The sequence below is a fragment of the Taudactylus pleione genome, unplaced genomic scaffold (assembly GCF_031769625.1).
Source record: "Taudactylus pleione unplaced genomic scaffold, aTauple2 ptg000073l, whole genome shotgun sequence".
NCBI lineage: Eukaryota > Metazoa > Chordata > Amphibia > Anura > Myobatrachidae > Taudactylus > Taudactylus pleione.
This window is the reverse complement of record NW_028284475.1, coordinates 2314030-2339077: the sequence shown is the minus strand read 5'-3', so window position 1 is coordinate 2339077 and position 25048 is coordinate 2314030. Positions and strand designations below refer to the sequence as shown.

At 46.5% G+C, this 25048-nt stretch overlaps 1 protein-coding gene across 1 annotated transcript in view; it reads right to left on the bottom strand.

Annotated features, from left to right (window-relative positions):
* Positions 1 to 3306: 3306 nt before the first annotated feature.
* Positions 3307 to 25048, bottom strand: part of PCP4L1 (Purkinje cell protein 4 like 1) — a 74513-nt gene continuing 52771 nt past the window's right edge. Inside the window, exons 2-3 of the mRNA XM_088467572.1 lie at positions 6989 to 7046; positions 3307 to 5311 (exon numbers count right to left, since the gene is read on the bottom strand). Coding sequence (XP_088323698.1) covers positions 5175 to 5311; positions 6989 to 7046 — 195 coding nt within the window. The 3' untranslated portion in view covers positions 3307 to 5174. The remainder of the gene's footprint in view (positions 5312 to 6988; positions 7047 to 25048) is intronic.

Sequence of the window (25048 nt, the reverse complement as noted above, 5' to 3'; positions counted from 1 at the left end):
AGAACATTGCTCTGTCCCATCTACCCCCTGACAGGTACACAGTGATATATTCTGCAGATTATTACATTACTGACCTCTCTAGTGATCTGCAGAACATTGCTCTCTCCCATCTACCCCCTGACAGATACATAGTGATATATTCTGCAGATTATTACATTACTGACCTCTCTAGTGATCTGCAGAACATTGCTCTATTCCATCTACCCCCTGACAGGTACATAGTGATATATTCTGCAGATTATTACATTACTGACCTCTCTAGTGATCTGCAGAACATTGCTCTGTCCCATCTACCCCCTGACAGGTACATAGTGATATATTCTGCAGATTATTACATTACTGACCTCTCTAGTGATCTGCAGAACATTGCTCTCTCCCATCTACCCCCTGACAGGTACATAGTGATATACTCTGCAGATTGTTATTACTGACCTCTCTAGTGATCTGCAGAACATTGCTCTGTCCCATCTACCCCTGACAGGTACATAGTGATATATTCTGCAGATTATTACATTACTGACCTCTCTAGTGATCTGCAGAACATTGCTCTGTCCCATCTACCCCATGACAAGTACATAACAATATATTCTGCAGATTATTACATTACTGACCTCTCTAGTGATCTGCAGAACATTGCTCTGTCCCATCTACACCCTGACAGGTACATAGTGATATATTCTGCAGATTATTACATTACTGACCTCTCTAGTGATCTGCAGAACATTGCTCTCTCCCATCTACCCCCTGACAGGTACATAGTGATATATTCTGCAGATTGTTACATTACTGACCTCTCTAGTGATCTGCAGAACATTGCTCTGTCCCATCTACCCCTGACAGATACATAGTGATATATTCTGCAGATTATTATATTACTGACCTCTCTAGTGATCTGCAGAACATTGCTCTATTCCATCTACCCCCTGACAGGTACATAGTGATATATTCTGCAGATTATTACATTACTGACCTCTCTAGTGATCTGCAGAACATTGCTCTGTCCCATCTACCCCCTGACAGGTACATAGTGATATATTCTGCAGATTATTACATTGCTGACCTCTCTAGTGATCTGCAGAACATTGCTCTCTCCCATCTACCCCCTGACAGATACATAGTGATATATTCTGCAGATTATTACATTACTGACCTCTCTAGTGATCTGCAGAACATTGCTCTATTCCATCTACCCCCTGACAGGTACATAGTGATATATTCTGCAGATTATTACATTACTGACCTCTCTAGTGATCTGCAGAACATTGCTCTGTCCCATCTACCCCCTGACAGGTACATAGTGATATATTCTGCAGATTATTACATTACTGACCTCTCTAGTGATCTGCAGAACATTGCTCTCTCCCATCTACCCCCTGACAGGTACATAGTGATATACTCTGCAGATTGTTATTACTGACCTCTCTAGTGATCTGCAGAACATTGCTCTGTCCCATCTACCCCTGACAGATACATAGTGATATATTCTGCAGATTATTATATTACTGACCTCTCTAGTGATCTGCAGAACATTGCTCTGTCCCACCTACCCCCTGACAGGTACATAGTGATATATTCTGCAGATTATTACATTACTGACCTCTCTAGTGATCTGCAGAACATTGCTCTGTCCCATCTACCCCCTGACAGGTACATAGTGATATATTCTGCAGATTATTACATTACTGACCTCTCTAGTGATCTGCAGAACATTGCTCTGTCCCATCTACCCCATGACAAGTACATAACAATATATTCTGCAGATTATTACATTACTGACCTCTCTAGTGATCTGCAGAACATTGCTCTGTCCCATCTACCTCTGACAGATACATAGTGATATATTCTGCAGATTATTACATTACTGACCTCTCTAGTGATCTGCAGAACATTGCTCTCTCCCACCTACCCCCTGACAGGTACATAGTGATATATTCTGCAGATTGTTACATTACTGACCTCTCTAGTGATCTGCAGAACATTGCTCTGTCCCATCTACCCCTGACAGATACATAGTGATATATTCTGCAGATTATTATATTACTGACCTCTCTAGTGATCTGCAGAACATTGCTCTATTCCATCTACCCCCTGACAGGTACATAGTGATATATTCTGCAGATTATTACATTACTGACCTCTCTAGTGATCTGCAGAACATTGCTCTGTCCCATCTACCCCCTGACAGGTACATAGTGATATATTCTGCAGATTATTACATTGCTGACCTCTCTAGTGATCTGCAGAACATTGCTCTCTCCCATCTACCCCCTGACAGGTACATAGTGATATATTCTGCAGATTGTTACATTACTGACCTCTCTAGTGATCTGCAGAACATTGCTCTGTCCCATCTACCCCCTGACAGGTACATAGTGATATATTCTGCAGATTATTATATTACTGACCTCTCTAGTGATCTGCAGAGCATTGCCCTGTCCCATCTACCCCCTGACAGGTACATAGTGATATATTCTGCAGATTATTACTTTACTGACCTCTCTAGTGATCTGCAGAACATTGCTCTCTCCCATCTACCCCCTGACAGGTACATAGTGATATATTCTGCAGATTATTACATTACTGACCTCTCTAGTGATCTGCAGAACATTGCTCTGTCCCATCTACCCCCTGACAGGTACATAGTGATATATTCTGCAGATTATTACATTACTGACCTCTCTAGTGATCTGCAGAACATTGCTCTGTCCCATCTACCCCCTGACAGGTACATAGTGATATATTCTGCAGATTATCTTGTTTTTAGTCACCATGAATAGCTCCCTAGCTGGATTTATGTAACACCTAATTAGCCTTGATGTCTCGGAGAACTGGAGTCAAGAGTTCAATCCCCGACTGGGCCCAATCTGTGTGGAGTATATATGGTAGCTCCATATTTATGTAGGTTCCCTCCAGATGCTGCAGTTTCTTCCTACACTCCAAAACCAGTCTGGAAGATTAATTAGACTCTGACAAAATGAACTAAAGTGTGTGTGCCCGTATGTGTTGGGGAATATAGACAGTGAGCCCCAATGGGACTGATGAGAACGACAACAATTCTCTGTACGCTGAGTAAAATAATGGAACTGTACCAACAGTTTCTTGTTTTTTTTCAAAAAATTATTTAAACAAGAAACTGACTTCTCTGCAGCCGATTACTTGCTCCTTACTCCAGTCCCGGCACGTCAGCGGACTTTTTGTAATGTCAGAAGCTTCTTTGTCTAATATTATAGAAATAGGAATAAAACATATTTGCAGTCATTACAATTCATTTCATAACCCAAAAAATTGCATCAAAACGTCAGAGGGTAGTTTTAATTGATTTTATTAATTAAACATGCTAAAATATTCCAAGAGGGTGTTTTTCTTTCCCAGAGAGCAATGAATGGGCTAGGGAGAAATGATGAAAAGGGCAGCAGTACAAAGGAAAATTGATGGTCAATCAGAAAGGAGAAAATCAGATATTATTGTGTCCTTAGGACACAAATGGTCAGTGTGTGATCCGGATATCCCTTTCCAAGGATGTCCTGATCCCTGGTAGCTGTCCTCACTTCTGGTAGTTGTTAAGAAGCGTAGGCCTAATATTATCACAAACCTGAGAACATATTCATGTGTAAATTGTGTAATATAATATCACATCATTTGTAGTTTCCATGCTACAGTTTACATGTTAGGTGTACACAAACGGCCATGAGAGGACATGATATTCTATTATACAGTTGTTTAAATCTCTCTATATGAAGCAATGTCACTTTAGGAATAATCTCATCTATATAAGATTATGGTGCCAATTTTACATAGGTCAGTTGCCATATTTTTTCCTTGCCCAAAATAAAATTAAAAAAAAAAAGAATACAGCCTAGTTTATGGTCATAAGAGTAAGGGATTAATTAAAGGTCAGAAGGAGTCAACAGGGGCATTAAAACCAGGGTCAGAAAGGATAACAAATATCAAAAGTAAATGTTGAAGCTAAAATAATACTATGAAACAGCCACAAGGTGGCAGCAGAGTTATTTCCTCTACTAAATACAGTTCCCCAAAGCTGAGCCCTTGCCCCCCCTATACTAATTACAAAGCCCAAAGTGGTCACTCCCTGGATAGTGATACAGAAAATTATTTAGTCCTTTTTTTAATGGTTACAATTTTTAATGGTCAAATATACAGATACTTGATCTATATGTATACATTTGTAAGAAATATATATATAATTTTTTATCATACATTGGGTTTCTGGCCAACAAGGCTTACATTCTAGAGTTTGGTAGCTGAGGTGCAGCGATCAGCTTACATCACGCCGAGTGTAATAACAGTAATTACTGGTCTACAGCTCATTCCATTTGGACTCATCATTGTATCATTAAAATATTTTCACACCGCAGGATTTCTTTATCCTGTTATTATAATCCTATACGTCAGGCAGGTCATATTTGTATTCCTACGATGATGATGTGGTACTTTGAAATATACGATTAACACTAAAAGTACATCGGCCACCTGCAACAAGTGCGGCAGCCATTTTGTTTGCTGAAATGCAGTCCACTGGAATCCAGCCAATCCAAGCACTAGGAACTGCTCGTGATGTCACCGGCTAATAAGGAAATGATAGGCTGAATTATTGTTTCAGTCCACAAAATGGCTTCCTGCTGTGCTAGTGGGCATGGGGACCACTTATATACAGAGCATACCTTGGTGAGGATAGGTCTGTCAGTGATGGATGGATGGGATGAGGAGGGAGTATGGACCCCGCGCTAAGGTCTAGATTTGGTTATATACATTTAATACGTAAATATAATATATGCTATAGTAACATGCCTAAAGAAGGGATCGCCGCAGCCCTGAAAAGCTTGTACATACCAAGACCTCACATTTAGCTTCGTTTTGTACAAAAGTTTTTCCTTTCTCATCCATCACACAGACTATACCCAGATCAAGGAGAGTATCTACAAGATGGCCAGCCTGTGGCCTGTGTGTGAGGGTGGGATCGGCCCAGACAAGGGGTAAGCATTCATTATAACTTAAAGGGTAGAGGGTATGTGTCAGGGGAACAGTAGCTATACAGCCCTGTTTGCATCCGGCTCGTCCTCCGTAGAGAAGGAGAGTGGAGTTAGTAGACGAGTTGGTACACAGTGTATGTTGTACAGGGCAGTGTAGAGGTCGCGCGCGTGGAGGTATCGTTATCACGGGCTGGGGTCTTGCTTCTTTTTCTGGAACCGGCGGAACTTGTTCTGGATGGCCAGCGCAGCCTTCTCCGTCTCTGGGGCATTCAGGTCGATGTCGATTTCTTCTTCCACCTTTTCCGAGTTCCCAGCTTTATCTGCCAGAGAGACGGACACCATCAGAGCTGGTCATGCTTTCTAACCGTACCTTTTCCCAGGCAAGACAAGCGTGCGAGACGGCGTTTCAAAGGCCATCCACGCTCTACACCCTACACCTTCTCAAATATTCCAATGCGTCTTAAAAATACCACCAATGACCTTTAGTAGAACTATCGAATCTATATATATACACATTAAACCATCTCTTAGTAAGTAACATTAATGAAACTGATAGTGTTGAAAAAGTTATTCGTTTTTTAAACCAATCAACAGGACAATTGAATCACCTCCATACTCTGCTATCGACTGTAGGACCAGCTGGAAAACTGGTGGGTTTCATTAACATTGCTATTTGATAGACATCAGGTTCAATGACGATGACTGTTGAGTCCCTTGGTCGGTCTTCTCTATTAGACATACTAGTCATTTTGACTACTGAGTTACTTCAACCCTGTTATCTGCTGGACCTTGGTCCATTGAGGAAGGTCGAGTCTCTTGTCTATATGACATGGGACCCATTAAGCAGGACCATTGATAAAGTTGTCATTTCAGTTGAGAAGGGTCATGGCCCTTATCGGCTTATCTAATCTTGTAGAATCAAAATTGTCCCTAAATATAGTTTATATTTGGCTAAAGGAGGCCGTACCCACACGGCAAATGTCTGTTGAATAGACTGGTTTTGTCGAAAGTAGGTCCATGTGTGACCAACTGGTTGACCATCCAAGCCCTATTCAACTGGAATGAGAAGGTAAAGGTTGTGCCTACATTAAATCCATACTATTGGTCCTAATCATTGAGATACCAGATACGTGGCAGATTTGCCCCCCACAGCGGGTCACAGAATCTAGTAAATGTCTGGTGGTTCAGCTTCATCTGACCATTCATGGTCATCTTCGGAAGTGAAGACATTCCACCCTCTTTATACAGAACAACCACGTTCTCCCTCCCCACCACCACCACCAGCATCTTGAAATTGGAATCTATCTCCTCTTGAATCAGAGATTAACGAGAAACAAACTACTTATCGATCATGCATTTTATCTGGCAATGCTTTTTCTATTAGCTGTTCTTAATCTGTTTTCTGTAATTCCTACAGTGTACCATCTAAAATCCAGTGTCTCCAGTATGGAAAATGAGTGGTAGAGACAGATTAAGGAGCATCCAAGTACCACTGGAACAAGTTTCGCACAACATCTATCTAGTGTATGAAATGAGAACCATATGTGCTAAACGTGAGCTAAGCAATCAGTTATTATCACTATATCCATATGGCCCCCCCATATCAGATCTGTGGGTCACTCAACGGAGACCTCTTCCTCTGCGTGTTGGAGTCCCTGCTGGAATCAGTCTAATACCATAGAGGGCCCAAACTAGGAGCAGATACTGAGCTGGAATTAAGACCTGATGGAACCCTGCGCAGTATACTGAGTTGGGCCTCCCTCTGTTTTAAAAACATACAATAAATATGAAAACAGTATAAGGTAACCTGAGCCCCTTAGTGCCCACGGGGCTCTAGGCAGGAGCCTCAGTTGCCTAATGAGTGGCCTAGCAATGACCAAGTGGCATCGGAGCCCTATGCCGGTCCTAACACAATGCTCCCAGCCTCATTATGTTACAGTAATTACAAAATGAGTACTAAGAGTGCTTCAGATCCAGCACACAGAGACAAAACGTACCCTTCTCCTCGTTCAGGGAGCTCTGGTTCGGAGACGGCAGCTCGCTGTTGGCTCGAAGCTGTAAAAGGAACAGACAGGTTATAATTAACACAGGGCCCGTAATACCCTGTAATAATCCCATCACCCTTCATAGTCCTCCCAGGCACACACTAAAAGGCACATTTCAGGGTAGGAGTCACTGAGGGGGTGTGATGACTGTGCCTATACATCATGAGATTGACGCATTAAGAATCACAGCTCAGTGCCTCAATATTCCGGTCACCTTTCCTGTGTCCAAAATAGAACGATCGCTGCGAGAGTTCCCGAAACGCGTCGTATTATTGTGAAAGGGAACATAGTGTATCAACAAGTAATACGTCCAATTCTGTGGGTATGCAGACGGGAAGCCGGCGGACCTAATCCCGACAGCCGGCTTCCCGACTGCTTAATCCCGGCGAGGGTTAAATGACGCCTGTCATTTTACTGACGCCGGGAGACCGGTGCTCGGCATCCCGATCAAAGGGAAGCCGGGCGCCGATTGCCGCGGGGAGGAGGGGGGGGAGAGTTAGGTTTAGGGTTCCCAGGGAAGATTTAGCGTTAGGCACCCCCGGGGGGAGGTTAGGGTTAGGCACCCCCCCCGGGGGATTTAGGTTTAGACGGCGGGGAAGGTGGGGTTAGGTTTAAGCACTTAGAGGGGGGATTAGGGTTAGGCCCTGGGGGGGCGAGGTTAGGTTAGGCACCCCTAAGGGAGGGTTAGGGTTAGGGTGTACAATTAGGTTAGAGAATACTTACCTTGGATGATCGGGATTTCCTCCTCTGCCGGGATGCCGCTGTTGGGATTCCAACCGCCGGGCATAGGTCCGGCGGTAAATCATAACGATTCCATTCTGTCTGGTTGTGTTTTACCAAACTCACCGCAACCAGGGGATTCATTTGCAAAGTTATTCTGTGGACGCCGGTTTAAGAAATTCTTATTAATTTAAACTTGGGGCCCAGTATGCTCAGCTGGGGAACCGAGCAAACAAATGGAGGAACGATACATTGATTTTTGTACTTTTGTGTTCCAGGCTTACGCAGTTGGAGAAGGATTAATGTTCTTTCAAGTCACATATAGGCTGCGCAATATAAACAGCTCTGCGAGATACCTGCTGTATCCATCTGCTACTTACATATGCACATAGATATATTAATCTGCAATGATGTATATAGGTCATTACACAGATCCCTGTGTGCTTCATACGCAGTAATCTATGGCTGGCCTAGACACGTACCGTACATGCCTCGCTATCCCAGCGTGCATTCCGCGGTCCCCATCTGGCGCTTGCACTTTGCAATCACAGAACTTCCAGCAAAGAGTAGACGTATAAATGCACGGTGTTCTGTTACAGATGGAGATTGGCCCAGGCAGCCGCAGCGTAGTATATTATCTTGTGGACATAAAGTGACAGGGAGTAGGCCCGGGCTCTGACAGATGCTCCTGCGAAGCCTAATCGCCCGCCGTAATTCTGCTTTTTTTTACATCGCAGGTGACAACCCCTAATAACGAATGAGCCTGTGCAAATTCTGGGCTCCCAGCCCTGGATCAATCCGGAGAGAAGGCTCTTCAAGGAAAGAAGACAGTGACGTTTCCTAGACAGCATCCCTGGGTATACTGCCAGTCTCAGAAGACAGCAGATGACGGTCTCTGGTATGAAGACCGTAAATGTCATTTGTCTGGGGCAGAACCCATCTATGTACGTCTGTCTCCCTACAAATACCCCATGTGTGTGCCTCATGTGTGCGGCCGGGATCCTATGCTTGGATGTAATTATAACAGAGATAGGTGTTGTTCCAATGTATACAGGAGACCACAAAGGGCTGGCACTACCGCGAGGCAAACCCAAGTGGTAGCCTAAGGCTCCGGGGATAAGGGGGCTCCTGCAACAAGGAAAACGGTACAGTCATGCAACACAACACGACCAAACTGACGAGGGACTGTACCACGGTCCAATAATAGCCCTGCCTCCGTAACGATGCATGGCCGCGATGTGTATGGAATTGGCAGTAGGGCAACTGAACATGTTCGACAATCAAATCAAACTATCCCGATAATCGTTCAAAACCCTTGTGCATCGGCCAGATCTGAACGATAAGCGTTAAGCGTATGGCCGGCCTAATTTCTGCCTGAGGATAGACCACCGCAGTGACAATGAGAGGACTTGGGCTGCCCTCTACTGGCAGGAAAAAGTATTGCAGTCTCTGAGATTTTTACCTCCCCACAAACTCCCAGGCTTTTAGTGTTCCTTTGTAGTTTTGTAAATAACCACTATTAGTTCATTCTGCTGGTGAAAACAGAATTGCAACATGTGTGATTTAAATTTTTCACAGCCCCCTCCCCAAACTGTATTTCTTGGTATTTGTAGACATTAAACGATTCCTGTACAAAATGTTAGGGCACCTAAATAGTAAAATGACACACGTTACTTAACCCGAATGAATTATCCCTATGGAATACTTGCATACTTTGTGTAACAAATGACACAAGAATGTATCTGTTTGTCTCCATTATAGTGAGATCCACGCCAGACAAACCATACACTTCTGTATTTTATGGGAGAGTTTTATTACCCTTATATAATTATATCACTGTACGGTGACTGAGACCTCACCTAGGGGTAAATTTACTAAGCTCGAACGATTTTGAATGCGGCTAAATCGCACGGTAAATGCAAAATGCAATTTACTAAACGCTAACATCGGCCGAGTTTGTCCCATTTTAAAGGGAAATATCGGTCGAGAACACCTGAAACTCGGACGGTAACAGACCATCGATCCAACTCAGCAGCCTTTTGCCATAGACATCAATAGGACCTGGCAATTTACTAAGGATTGGAATTTGTCATCGTGGCCGAAATATAGTGCAAATCGGCCGCAAAAGACGCTAAAACGAACCCAAATAGAAATCTCAAATAGATAGAACAGCTTTTTAAATTCGAGTTTGACATCTGAACATACTTAACAATCACTGACACCTCAGGAGCTGATTCAGACCCGCTCGCTAGGATGCGATCGCTCGTAGCTGGCCGATATTTGCAATCTGCGCATGTGAATGTATCGCAATGCGCGTGCGCGAACCACTGCGACAGATCGGGAAGCGCTCGCTCGCCCAGCATAGACAGGGGCAGGCCACTAGAAACAGGGGAGTGGAGGTACGAACATAGGCGTGTTTCAACGCTGTTTCAGAGGCGTACATAATTAAAAGGCAGCGTCATAGTACACGTCACCTGGTTGTATTTCACACTGAAGTGATCGCAGTGCTTGCGGCAAGGTATAGTCAACCTCCAGCGCTGCGAGCACATCCGATGGTACCCGATGTACCAATGTTTTCATTCACTTCCAGGAGATGACGTGCGCAAGTGGGTGTCTTATGAATGACTAGTGGGCGTCTGCCTACACAAAGTGATCGCACGCCAATGCATAGTGGGGTATGTAATCGGGAAGCCGGCTGCCTTAATATCGGCAGCCGGCATCCCAACTGTCGTATCCCGGCGAGGGTGAAATGCCGGGCGTCTAGATGTAGACGCCCGTCATTTCCCCGACGCCGGGAGACAGGCGCCCGGCATCCCGATCGTAGTGATGCCGGGTGCTGCGAGCGGACAGCCGCAGGGGGGGGGAGGGTTAGGTTTAGGCCACCCGGGGGGGACTTAGGGTTAGGCACCCCCCCGGGAGGTTTAGGCTAGGGGGAGGGAGGGTTAGGGTTAGGCACCCCCCTGGGAGACTTAGGTTTAGGCAGCGGGGAAGGGGGGGGGTTAGGCACTTAGAGGGGGGAGGTTAGGGTTAGGCACTTAGAGGAGGGATTAGGGTTAGGCACTTGGGGGGGAGGTTAGGGTTAGGCACCCCTAAGGAGGGTTAGGGTTAGGGGGTTAGGTTAGGTTAGTAGATACTTACCTATCCACGATCGGGATTTCCAGCGCTGTCGGCCTTCCGCTGCCGGGAACTCTGCTGATGTCGGCCTGCCGCTGCCGGGAACTCTGCTGATGTCGGCCTGCCGCTGCCGGGAACTCTGCTGATGTCGGCCTGCCGCTGCCGGGAATTAAACCGGCGGTATTTCATACCTATTCCCATAGTGGGCGTGCTAATGCCTTGCCGTACGATAGCCTGCCTTGCTGGACGTGCGCTGGATTTGCATATGCTGGGAACGAGTGAATGCATCTAGCGAGCGGCTCTGAATCAGCTCCTCAGATCTGTGGTCACTAAAAGTGGATTAAGCACAAGCAGACACTTCTCTCCTGTTACAGAGAGGAACTAAGCATGGCAGAGTTTTCTGTGCTGGATGGAGATCTTGTGGTAGCTGTGAGATACCTGAGGCTCTGCCACCAGGCTGGAAGAAACCAGGGTCATGAAACTGAGCATGGTCAGCATTGGCCGATGGCGAAGTCATACATGCCATGGCGTGACTCGGTAGCACCGAGCGTCTTTTTGTGTGACTTTTTACCTTCAAATGCGTAATAGGTAGTACAAGCAGATTCTGCTGATTAAAATGATATGCAGCATGGCTATAGTCTGTGAGCGACACAAAACATAGCCATGCTGCATATCATTTCAATCAGCAGAAGCTGCTTGTGCTAGCTATTCGCATCACAGTGCGAAAAAGACACATTTGAAGGTAAAAAGTCGCACAAAAGACGCACGGTGCAACTGAGACACACGGAGCTCCCGCCTTATGTGTGGTGCGACTTGTAGCGCGTGGAGGATAGATGAAGGTACCCAGAGTGTTTAATTTAACAACAAAAAAAAACATTACACAATAGCAAACTAACACCATACATTAATATGTGCCACCCACACGTATGACACTTTAAACCAATCACGCACAGTCGCTTTCAGAACTTGCGAAATCGGCCAAGTTAGATTGCGTACGCATCGGCACAATACGAACAGATGCAAAATCCTGCCATGTTCGGCCAAGATGATCAAAATCGAACGCAAAATGTAAATGAAAATTACGAATGGTTACGAATGAATACACCATCGATCAACGCGAATGACAACAAATCGGCAGCTTAGTAAATTCAGTAACCTGTTAGAAAAATGAAACACATGAATACAGACGTTGTCATCTGAGGCACCTTAGTAAATTAACCCCTTAGGGCGGGTGATGAGTGCGAAATTGCAGAATTTTAGTCTTCACAACAGGAACAAATGGAATTTCAATGCTTCACAAATGAAACCCTTCTTCACTAATTCAGAGTCATTTCAGGATTCCCCTAAGTGTGATGGTAAACTGTAAATCTGCAATACACTGTGGGACTAATTCAGACCCGCACGCGAGTGCTGAGCACTCGCAAGCGGGTGGATGTTGGCCCAGTGCGCATGCGCACGACGGACCCGGCTCCGTCTCCGTCGTGCGCATGCGCGAGACCCGGATAGCGACGGCCAAGCCGTCGCTATGGGTCTCGTACCAAAGGGGGCGTGCTGTCGATGGTGAGTGACAGCACGTCCCCTTTGGTGGGCGTGGCTGCCCAGACGGAGGCGTTCCTATGGGAACGCCTACCGTCTGGGGCCGGCCCCACTGACATCACAAGTGATGTCAGTGGGAGTGCTCTCGTCTCTGATAGAGCCTAAAGCAGTCCAGGGCTTGCGGCAACGAGACCCTATCACAAGGGTCTTGTCGCAAGCTCGATGGTCGCGATGGTCTTGACCATCGCGACCATCTTTTTGGCCGCTCGCTATAGCTGTGGGTGGTCACTCACAGCTATGCGAGCGGCCAGGAGGCCGCTCTAAAAAAAGAGAAGGACGGCCCTGATTCAGAGCGAGCGCTCTGTCAAAGCGTCCGGCTCTGAATCAGGGCCTGTATTCCCATATGCATGACGTCTCTCTGTGCCCCAAAAAACAAACAACTGTTCTATATTGTAATAATCTTGGTGATCAAATATAGATTGGAATTACTGTAGCATATGCTTCTGAAACTTTGCAAGATAAATATATACATATATATATATATACACACACACGTACTACACATTATATAATTAGTAAGGAATAAGGGGAGGCTTCTAGGTTATTATAAACTTGGAATATGATGTGCAAATAAAACACACTTTATGGAATATGCCTGTAGGGAAGTCATTGCGGTAATTGCAGTAATTTGTAGGAATAGGTACTTACTGTGACAGACAATGATATTGTAGGAAAGAAAAACTTTGCTGAGTATTTTATGATCTCGCTCATTAAGTTACTCAAGTTTAACTTCAATTTATTATGTAACTAATTGAACTGTAGTAACTATTTTACACATAGAATAATGTCTTAATGCATTCTGAGAGTATGACAGCTCCCTGTACAATATATACAGAAAAGGAATGTGCGGCTCCTGTGATGTCAGTAAGTCAGTTATACGTCAGTAAGTGCAGTACACGCCGGCGTTTGTGAGTATCAAATACTGCTGACTAAGCACAGTTATAAGTGATCTGCAATAAACTTGACATTAAATATTAACTTTCCAGCTTACACTGGACGCCGGCTCACTCACCTTATCTATACCGGTCATCAACCCACTGGAAATAATGGCGGCACAGCGACAAAGACGGTATTCACACCCCTGGGAATACAATTATAGCAAATAGGATGTATATAAAGGTCCTGATACGGAGCTGAACGTTCATCTATTTGCGGAGCGTATAGCGCAGTGGTCAGGGAACAGGGGTAAATACCCCACATGGGGTAAAAATTTAATTCCTGGGGGTAATGGATGGACAGCCAGGCATGCATATGAATCATATAGTATAATATAGAATGATACATATGCATGCCCGGCTGTGCCGCAGGGAGGCTCTAAGCCGGACGCCCGCTAAGATGTTATTACCACTGGGCGCCCGGCTCCTTCCCTGCAGCGCCGCGTTAGCCGGAGGCTGGAGTTCTCTTCTGACCTCCAGCTTCCGCCTCTCTCCATGCGCCCTCATGACGTCTCTCCCATAGTTCCGGGGAGCAGACGGGCGGACAGGACGGTGGCGGATGCAGGAGCGGGGATTAAGGTAAGTGGGTTTTTTTGTACAAGCGGCACTACAGGGGCATTATATGGGGGCACTACTACAGGGGCATTATATGGGGGCACTACTACAGGGGCATTATATGGGGCACTACTACAGGGGCATTATATGGGGCACTACTACAGGGGCATAACTATGGTGGCATTATATGGGGTCACTACTACAGGGTAATTATATGGGGGCACTACTACAGGGGCACTATATGGAGGCACTACTACAGGGGCATTATATGGGGCACTACTACAGGGGCATTATATGGGGGCACTACTACAGGGGCATAACTATGGGGGCATTATATGGGGGCACTAATACAGGGTCATTATATGGGGCACTACTACAGGGGCATTATATGGGGGCACTACTACAGGGGCATTATATGGGGGCACTACTACAGGGGCATTATATGTGGGCAAATACTACAGGGACATAACTATGGGGGCACTACTACAGGGGCATTATATGGGGGCACTACTATAGGGGAATTATATGGGGCACTACTACAGGGTCATTATATGGGGGCACTACTACAGGGGCATTATATGGGGGCACTACTACAGGGGCATTATATGGGGGCACTACTATAGGGGCATTATATGGGACACTACTATATGATTTCCTTCCTTTCAAATGAAGGGGGTAACGTCGGCGTATCTAAATATATTTTGGGGTAAAAGGTAAAAACGCTCCCTGACCCCTGGTATAGCGCCTGCTGTTGTACTGCGGCTGCTCCCATACTGCGCACACAACAAGAATGAGCGATGTAAAGTCGAAAGCATTTGATCACATCTAAACTAATGGCGGATGTGCGTAACTCTAGGTAGGAACAACATACACATTTATCTCTCTGCGCACAGCGCCTGGTTCTGAGACAGACGCATCCGCAGAAACGACCGTATGCTTCGCAGGCATCGCCCGCTGCGTCCGCAGTAGCCTCAGACTAGCGCCTTCTGAGTTGCATCTTGAGAAGACGGAGCCTACCCTGAAATGGCTGCTTCTGCGCAGGACAACCGGATGGCGACTATTCGGACGCACAGGAAAAAAGCTGCATCTCATGGGAGCATCTTGCCTGACTTGCGTGCTTGTTAGCAGCTTCCATTGATGGCAAAACTAGTTAACATCGGTTGGCCACCATCGATGTTTTGAAAACATTGATGGTCGATGGCCTTCCCTAGTAAGTAGGCTGCCGCAGTCGGACACAAAAGCAGCCCACAGCCAGGGAGCAATTATGGACATTATCAACCAACTTTGCATCAGGCCCAAAGCCTTTAGCCTTTATTATAATTATTAGGATTGCAAGGAAGCCCTTAGCGAGTCCTACAGATGCCGGAAGCCCTCAGTAAAGGCCCCCATACATCAGAGATGGATTACAGCAATCGTGTAATTTGCAATCGATTGTGTATAAAAATCTTTCCCTTTTTCAATCGATTGTGGCAATTCTGCAATCTGCAATCGATTGAAAAAGGAAAAGATTTTTATACACAATCGATTGCAACTTGCACGATTGCTGCAATCCATCTCTGATGTATGGGGGCCTTAAGATAGGGTTTAAATGTAGGGATTGTTGTAGTGATCTTTATTTCATGTTTTTGCAAAACACCTTTTGCCATTCACATGTACACAGCGTATTGCTGGAAGCGAGCGGGAGCCTGGGTTGTCGAGTGGATGATTTGGCTCTAGCCCGGTAACATTTATCATCTATCTCGCTGTCGCAGATCTAAACATCCATATAGATGGTTTAAGGCCGATGCGCCAGCATCCAGTCACTGACAGGCGAGCAGGAGGTCTGATCACTGTAAGTAACGCTCTGCGGCCCCAGGGACCTGAGAAGCTTAATTTGAAATCCTCATTTAATAATAGAGGAATTGTGTCACTCGTGTCCCGAGGGCTCTGGCTCACTTAATGCTGGGAACAGAGGGACAGAGAGCGGACGAGATGGAGGGAGGGGGGGCTTGTCTAATCCTCTTGGAAGGATTAATTAGAGTAAAAGGTGAGAGTGAGGGGTCGTTCGGAGAGGCAGGGGGGGGTGTGAGAGTGCGAGAAATAGGATAAATGACAAGGAGTCCATGTACCGAGCCTTGGAGGGAGATAAAGTGGACGCAGATAAAGTAATAACCAATCAGTTCCTAATTGTCACTTTACAGGCTGTGTTTGAAAACATGACAGTTAGGAGCTGATTGGTTGGTACTTTTCATCTCTCTCCACTGTCCAAGGCTTAGTACATGGGCCCGAAATGAGAGAATTAAATAAGGAAAAATGGAACTAGGAGTTTTATGCTCACTCGACCCCCATAATATAACTAGATAGCAACAGGGTCTGTCTAGATAATTGGGGAACAGAACAACTACCACAGAATAAATATAGAGATAGAATTCCTTTATAGTTGTGCTAGGTCCTATATGGTATATTGGTGGAAAATGCTGGCACTTGTAGTTCCCCAAAAGCTGGAGACAAAAACGGTAGTAAAGGATTATTCCTGCAGATAGATCTTTGCTGGGGCGTTTGCCGGGTGTCTGCGGAAATTAAAGATAGATTTTCCCTTTTGGATCCCAAGAAAAAGAGAAAAAGGTGAGTAAAAAGCACAGCTTGGTTACAGCATGCCAAGGTGCCCAGCTGGCACACTGTCGTCATTATACCCAGGAAACAGCTAATTAATGGGGAGTGTAGAGCCCGCGGGGAGGAAGCTGTAAGGAAGCGTATTCCGCAAGGAGGAAGATGCGTGATGAGGCTCAGAGGCGTTCTAAGTATATTATATATATATATATATATATATATATATATATATATATTTGTGGGCATGTATGCCTATAGTGTAGAGATGGTTACTCCCTCCACAGTGGCTGTGTGATGCAGCAGAATCCTGCGCCTTATCACCCCAGCACCATATGTCTCCATTATCTGTTTTACGGCTTCTGCTGCGCCTGTTTTTATACTCTCGTTTTATGGGTTTGCTGTAAAAGATAAAAGCCCATATAAGTGCGTAGAGCGATGGCGGCCTTATAACCACGCTGTGGTGCCTGAGTGGAAACGAGGGCCGGAGAACATCCAATCCAGGGGACTTTTTCTTGGTTTGAGGGAAATTAAAGCCTACGGGCAAAATTTACTAAGCGGCGGTTTGACGGCGGTTTCTATTCTATTCTAAACCCCGGGAGTTTGGCGGCGGTTTTGCTATCTGCAGATTTACTAATGCCAAGACCGCTGCAAAACTGCCATCAAACCCCCGGGGATTAGAACAGAATAAAATCCGCCACCAAACCCCCGGGGTTTAGAACAGAATAGAAACTGCCACCAAACCGCCGCTTAGTACATTCTGCCCTATATTTCAGTGGAACAGATATCCGGCCGCCGAGGCAGCTCGCCCATCAAATGGACCAATGCTCTGCTCCCGAAACGCGTTTCAATAGGTCGGACATCTCCCCACCCAAGCGGGACGCGTTTACATATGAGAGGTATTCCATCACCAAGATAGCTTCCACCTTTCACGCTACACACACGCGTGTGACACTGCGTACAGCCAAACTTCACGAGCGGATTGAAGGACGAGGGAGAAAAGGAATCGCAGGACTGGTAGGCGCACATACGATGGCGTCGCTCTCAGTGGACGAGAAACGCGCCTCCCTGCGCATATGCACCTCAAAACGTGGGTACACATGGACGACGCTGACATGACAATGAATATGATAGGCCCTGGCACTTCCTGTAGCCTGCCCAATATATACCCTCTACCCCCCTATTGCAAGACTACAGCTAAACAGTATAAAGTTGGGCAGTCGGTCCTGTCTGTACTCCCCCCCATCCCCCCCTCCTCCTTTATTCGGTCTGAGATATTACCATGGCAGTAACTAAATGCGTCTATTCCGGAGATTGAAACCATCTCTTAATGAGAAATTGTCTTGGATTGAATGAGACGGATGGAGATTTCCTGCGGATAATTGGGATATGACAAGTCTGTGCTAATGACAGGAGAGTGGCACAGAGCCGCACACGTCTGTACGAGTCCTTCCTTCCGCTCGGATGTCATCTGCGTGGCTCCCTCGCCGCCGTCTCTCGCCGTGTGGAACAGCTGTCGCCTCAGTGCCACCCGCCCAGCTTCTGCGCACACACAGCCTAATTATGGTAAAAGCTCGGGCGTCGTGTTTCTCCCTCTGTAGCTGCAATGAGGCCCAACATTTCAGCACTTACCCCTCCTCAACAGATGTCCAATGTTGCTTGCAGGCAATAGGGTCCTCAGTGAGGAGGGTAGGAGGGGGGGAGCTGCCAAAAGTGCTGGCCAAAAAATGATTCTTCCAGCCGGCTGATACTTTTTAGACACTTAAGATCGGGATACATATTATCACCTGCAAAGTGTATAATATTCATTATATTCTCGTCCTTGTTGATTTCAAACCACGGTACTCCCATCTATCAGAGTTGCTTTGGTTTCTCATAGAATCCGGTCTACCCTAGAAGATGACCTGGCAGCCAGATACCTCACACAATGGTGAAATAGGGAAACAACAAGGCACAACCCTGCACCCATTCAGCCACACCCCGAAAACACTCCCTTTTAGTCAAAACTGGATCTACGGATACCAAAATTGGGACAATTGGGAGTTATGTAGCAATGGCTCCTTTCATCTGTGTGTGTTGTGCATATACCTGCATACCTCCCAACATCTGTACAGACTGGCGTGGGACTAAAGAAGCACCACCACCCCCCGCACCGCCCAAATTCTGTGCTGACTTGTCCCTAAAATGTCCATTTTCTGCTGATCTCCACCCACATTTGTGTAAGCTCCGCCCCTTCTGGGGCTGTAAGCAGGGGTGGGTGGCACAGAGCTTGGAGATGTGGCACGTCGCCTGGAATGGCACCCTGCAGCCTAAACAGCTGCTGCAGAGCATCCTGAGGAACCTCCAGGCTTTCAGCTCTTCCCCCCGGCGTAACGTCATGACATCACATCTCAAACAGCGGGGTCAACGTGGGACAGCGAACCGCACCCGGCTGTGGCCCTGCATGTCATTCCATACAGAGGGACTTGTATATCCAGGGGCCACGGAGGGGGTGTAAAAAGCACCCGGACCAGCCAGTACATTCTGTGGCCACGCCACCCCCAGTGCGGACAGCATTAGCGCCCACCTCTGAATCACGCCATTAGTATTCCATGATGCCGGCACCATTTATAGAGCTATAAAATAATAAAACATATTTTTACACCAATAAACAATAGATATCGCCCCTATCATTGAATTAATAAGTCCTTGAAAATTAAACATTAATTGTGTCCCCTAATATATTAGTAAAATATATAGCCCCCCCCCCATAAATGTATTTTGTGCCTTATTCCCTACATAATGATTGTCCTCATTATGACCCGGACTGATTACGAAGGGGTTGGTGTAAGTGCTGCTGCGGGCTGAGAACCGGTGGGCGGTCCAACTGTACGCATGAAGCCGCGAGAACACTCGCATTAGCATGCGGTATAAAATCTGGCGGCCGCAGACTTGCGCGTGCCTCCGAATCACGCCCTATAAGTGCACTGTGATTGATCTCCTACTGAATGACCAGACAGCGGAGACGGCAGCTTTTAGTGCTAAGTCCCATCCACCTCGTTATTTTGTTGGCGTCTGTCTACGGCCTTTCCCCAAGATAAAGTAATCGAGTAAATCGGAGGGTTGCCATCTCTTACATTGTAAAAATCGGGGCGGCGCCGTGTATCGCCTTTAGTAAATCAGCAGGTCGCTAAACTGCCGCCAAAACAACCAAATCTCTGCCGTTTGGCCAAACCGACACTTAGTAAATTTCTCCCATAGAATTATTTGTCATTTAGGGGCCCGGAGAAGTCAGTAGGTGGATAGGTAGCAGGGTACACAAATTCCCATGCAGAGCAGCGCGCCATACAGGGCTAATCTGGCATACAGCATGCGAGTAGATTGATCTAATACAATGTGCGGTGTGTCTCCAAATTAACCATATTGAACTTTACACTAATTTATCCCTCTGCGGTCATCATTTTCACATTATCTCTCCTTTTCCCCATCTCTCCCGAGCCCTCCCCGGTGACAAATCATTTATTTCTCTACAAGATAAATGGCTGCAGTTTGCAGATGTCAGCACCACGCTCTACTGCCGACCCCCCCCCCCCCTTCCTCTCCAAACCACTCTTCCAGGGAATGCCCCCCCTCCATGCGCGCACCTCATCCTCTGCCGCAGATACCGCCTTTGTGGGGTCTCCATAGAACTGTGCTGCAGAGGATGAGCCGGGGAATAGATAAAGAGTAGGACATAATAGCTAATGGCATTGAACTAAATCCCGTTTAACCCTTGAGCTACGTCTGCGATAACTGCAAGCTGCTCTTTGCTTGGTTTACACAAGATTAAATATATATATACGTTCCTGGCAAGACACAAAATGCTCTTGAGTGGCGCCACGTGTCGCCATTTTGGACAGGCACCTAGATCCCATCTCGAGTTCCTGTCGCAGGCCCTGGCGGAACGGCAGAACTTTGCACCAGTCAACTGGAGGAGTTGAGGCGATGTGAGGGAGCTCTGGGAAAACGCAGACGAGGTGCGCCGCGGTTTTGCGGCGCAGTACCAAAATGAGATTTCACTTTGCAGAGTGAGATTACTGAAATGAGATCAACGGGACATTTTCAGGGGTGTTTCTGGCTGTGACTAGGGGCACACAACCGTTCTTTAGTTTTGGCTCCAGTACAGAGATGAGGGAGATGGGTTCTCGCCCTGTACGTTTAACGAGACACATTTTGCGCCTTAGAGTTGCACTGATGCAAAGCAGAGGCAATTAGTGCCGAGTGTGATGGCGTTCCAGCGGTGGCGGCCATTTTGTGAGCTGGACCAACAGTCATGCAGACGCAGCCCGTCATTACTGTGCATGTGGCACAAATGTGCTGCAACGCAGAGCAATGAATCAGATACCAGCTGCTACCAGTCCAGCACAAATTAGACTAATGACCGGTTGCCCCGCGTTACGGCACGCCTGCCATGTGGACAGTTATTGCATCCTAATGGTTTTACACCTCTCCCTGCTGTCGTGACCTGCGTCACCCAGAGCTAATTCCAACCGTCTGATTAATTCTTCTGCTCAAGATTCCATTGCAGCAAAGCAGCGCGATGGTGACCTTGAGAGAAGGGAGGGCGGATCGTGATGGGGCGTAGGGCACAATGAGGACCGAATGGATTCTGGAACTTAGTAGAGAAGAAATACATTTTAATGAGTGACAATGGCTGAATGGCTGTACGATGTCAGTCTGGCTGAATATGAATAAATATACATTTTCCAACGCCACCCCGTCCTCAAAAGCCCCAAAACTGCTTCCTCATAATAAGCACAGCCGTGCAATCCTCTCAGTCTATTTCATCCACAACACAGAAAATAATGGATGTTTAGAATTCCATCCAACAAACAGATACCAGAGGGGTATATATTTACGTTCGGGTTTTTAGAAGTTGCCCATAGCAACCAATCAGTTTCTATTTAACATTTATCTAACACCTTCTTGAAGATAATAGCTAGAATCTGGTTGCTATGGGCAACTTCGCCACTTCTAAAAAACCCACACTTTAGTAAATACACCCCCAGGAGTAGTACTGTACAGTACATTCACAATGAGGACAGGTACTGAGAACGTGACCCAGCATATGACAGATGAGAAGTGGGACTGTGCAGCTATCCACATCCTGGGATTTACACTAAGCAGACAGGACTGAGCCATCTCAGAGAGCAGGAGAAGGAGTACTGTGCATCCCACTCTGGAAGATATACATACAGTATATACCAGTGTTGGCTAACCTTGACACTCCAGCTGTTATGGAACTACATAACCCAGCATGCACTGCTACAGTTTTGCTATTAGGGCATGCTAAAACTGTGGCAGGGCATGCTGGGATATATAGTTCCACAACAGCTGGAGTATGAAGGTTAGCCAACACTGGTATATACTGTGCCAAAACATCTTTGTAAAAAGTACTGGAGTCACTGTACCTGCAAATTTCAGTCCCTGACTCTGAAGCATCAATAATGACATGGCAGCCATTTTCCTGGTGATTTGTGCATGTGCACTAGAGGTGTCCCTGGCAGTAAAGCGTAGGCGCCATTTCCCGGAGACCTGTGCATTTGCTGCGCTGCCAGAGAGGAGGGGGCCAACACGCAGGCTGCACACAGGCCATCTCTTAAACCGCACACGCCTAGTGTTTTTGCACCATATGCCGCAAGATGCTTGGTGCGACTTTGGCGCTCTGCCGCGGGTAGCCATTCTTACTTTTTTCTGAATTTTGCCTCTTAGATTAGTACTTGGTATAAAGTCGCAGATTAAGCATGGCGATACGTAGTGCGACGCATTAGTGATGTGAATAAGACGCATATATTGATATATGGCCACTTAGGCGGCTAAGCTGAAAAGTCTGCTGTGTGCCAAGCCAGGGCCATGTGGTGCTGTATTCTGTCACCTGTAACCTGCCAGAGGCCAGAATACAGTGTGACGATACTGTCCATGGTCCTGAAGGGAAGCTGGACAGCAAACGATTAGATTTAGCTCTCTAGTCCTGATTACATCACGACCCTGCCCTAGTTTTCTGCAACAAACCCCCAGGGCAGAGTTTCCCAAACTCAGGGGCTCATTCAGCCGTGCACTGCTGGACGCAGATTCCCGATTATCAGTGTGCAGAATGGGTCCTGCTAACACACACGCTAGCCCTTGAATGCCTCTGCTTGATTGACAGGCAGAGGCATTTAAGGGGCAGTGTGGGGGCCGGCGGCGTACCCGGAAACGGGACATGTCCGCCCCGTTTTCCGGGAGTGGCTAGCCCAGAGACTGCGTGGACGTACGCAGTCTGCTGGGCTCGCAAGCCGGCCAGCCTTAGTAAGCTGAGGCTTACTCAGCTGGACAGCCGCCCAGCGCCGTCCACCGTTACGACCACCGATGGTCGCGATGGTGATCCCAGCACTGCGACCTCCGTTGCAGTGCTGGGATCGCAAATGCAGCAGGGGGTGTCATACAGGGGATGTCATACATGGGGTGTCATACAGAGGGGTGTCATACAGGGGGTGTCATACAGGAGGTGTCATACAGGGGGTGTCATACAGGGAGGTGTCATACAGGGGCTGTCATACAGGGGGGTGTCATACAGAGGGGTGTCATACAGGGGGTGTCATACAGGGGGTGTCATACAGGGGGTGTCATACAGAGGGGTGTCATACAGGGGGTGTCATACAGGGAGGTGTCATACAGGGGGTGTCATACAGGGGGGTGTTATACAGGGGTATCATACAGGGGGTGTCATACAGGGGGTGTCATACAGGGGGTGTCATACAGGGGGGTGTCATACAGGGAGGTGTCATACACCTCCTGCTGCATTTGCATGAATGCAAGGATCGCATTGCAAAGCTCTCTGCATGCGATCCTTGCTGAATCATCCCCTCCTTAAGGCACTCTAACAGTCCAGGTTTTAAGTATATCCATGTTGGACAGAGATGACTTAGGACCTCATTCAGAGCCGCTCGCTATTTGCGGTCGTTCGTTCAAAAAAAAGGGGTGGCTATTCAAATGAACCGTTTGCTCTTTGCGGTCTGTTCACGCCTCTTTGTCTGAACGAGCGAGCAAAACTTGCGGTCGAAATTTTGAAAAATACGCCCCCTTTCCGCTCACACCATACGTCATGTCCGCTATTTATTTGATTAATCGAGTACATCGAACAGCGTATGAACTGCTCGCTATTCTTGTGGTTGGTTTTTCCTACCACTATATTGCGAGCAGTTCTGACTATAAAACAACCAGGTGACGTGGTCGATGACGCTGCTGTATTAATTATGCACACCCTTAAAACGCCCGTTTTGACCTTTAAGCACGCCTGCGTTCTGAATTCCACTCCCCGTTTTCAAGGACCTTCCCCTGTTACCACCCACATACGCCTTATCCTGTCACTCAAAATAGCAGGCATTCGCTATTTAGCAAGCTAACGATTTTCGGCCGCACTGACTGGTCCGCGCATGCGTATTACAAACCGTACGCATGCGCAGATGTGCGAACATCGCTCGGAACGAACAAGCGGCCGCTTACGAGCGGCTCTGAATCAGGCCCTTAATTAGTACCTCAGTCAATTTGATTTAAAAACCTGTGCTCAACCATGGATCTCTCTAAAACCTGAACTGTTGGGTAGCCTTGAGGACCACGTTTGGGGACCTCTGTCCTAGTGGTAAATTTACTAAATGGACGATTTCAATCGATTGTAAATCGATCTAAATTGATGTTGTGTTTTTGAGACTAAATCACACATTTACTAACAGGCAAATTTTTATGTGTTAGTAAATGTGTGATTTAGCCCCAGAAACAAAACATTGTTTTAGATCAATTTGAAATAGACCCCCAAGTCTCCAAACTGCCTTTGTCCAGAGGGAACACAGATGTAGCCCAGAGGTGACTTGCGGTGAGATGACCGGCAATTTACGGGAACCAGTGAGCCCAGGGGTCTCATCATACGTACTCACTATCAGTTTCCAGGCGTAGTAGAGGCTGGTACAAGAGCGCGCTGATGAAAATGAAGATTAGCAAACCAATCGTATATAGGGGCGAGATGAGTACAACCCTACATATGGGCAAATATACTCATTTATTACAATGCAAGCAATGCAAGAACGCACATGGACTATTTGTGCTCGACTTCACATAAGGTCCTAGTATCACTGCCCTTGTGTAACACTCAAATCATTTCTAATATATATATAGCCATCTTCATGCTGTGCCGGGATACCATATAGTTATGTATGTAGCGCACGCATATTACACAGCACTTTAAAGAGAATATTTCAGTCATCCGCACCAATTCTTGCCCCGGTGAAGCTTACAATCTATACTCTCTATCACATGGACATACACGCACTATAAGGTTATTTTATTGATATATTTATGTTTTCCGCCAAAAGCCAATTAACGTAGCAGTATGTTTTTGCGAGTGTGGGAGGAACCAGGAGGAAACTCACACAGGCGCTTAGGGAGCATATAAACTCCACACAAATAGGGCCTTGACACTGAAATGTAACAATCTAAAGGCCGTGAGGCAATA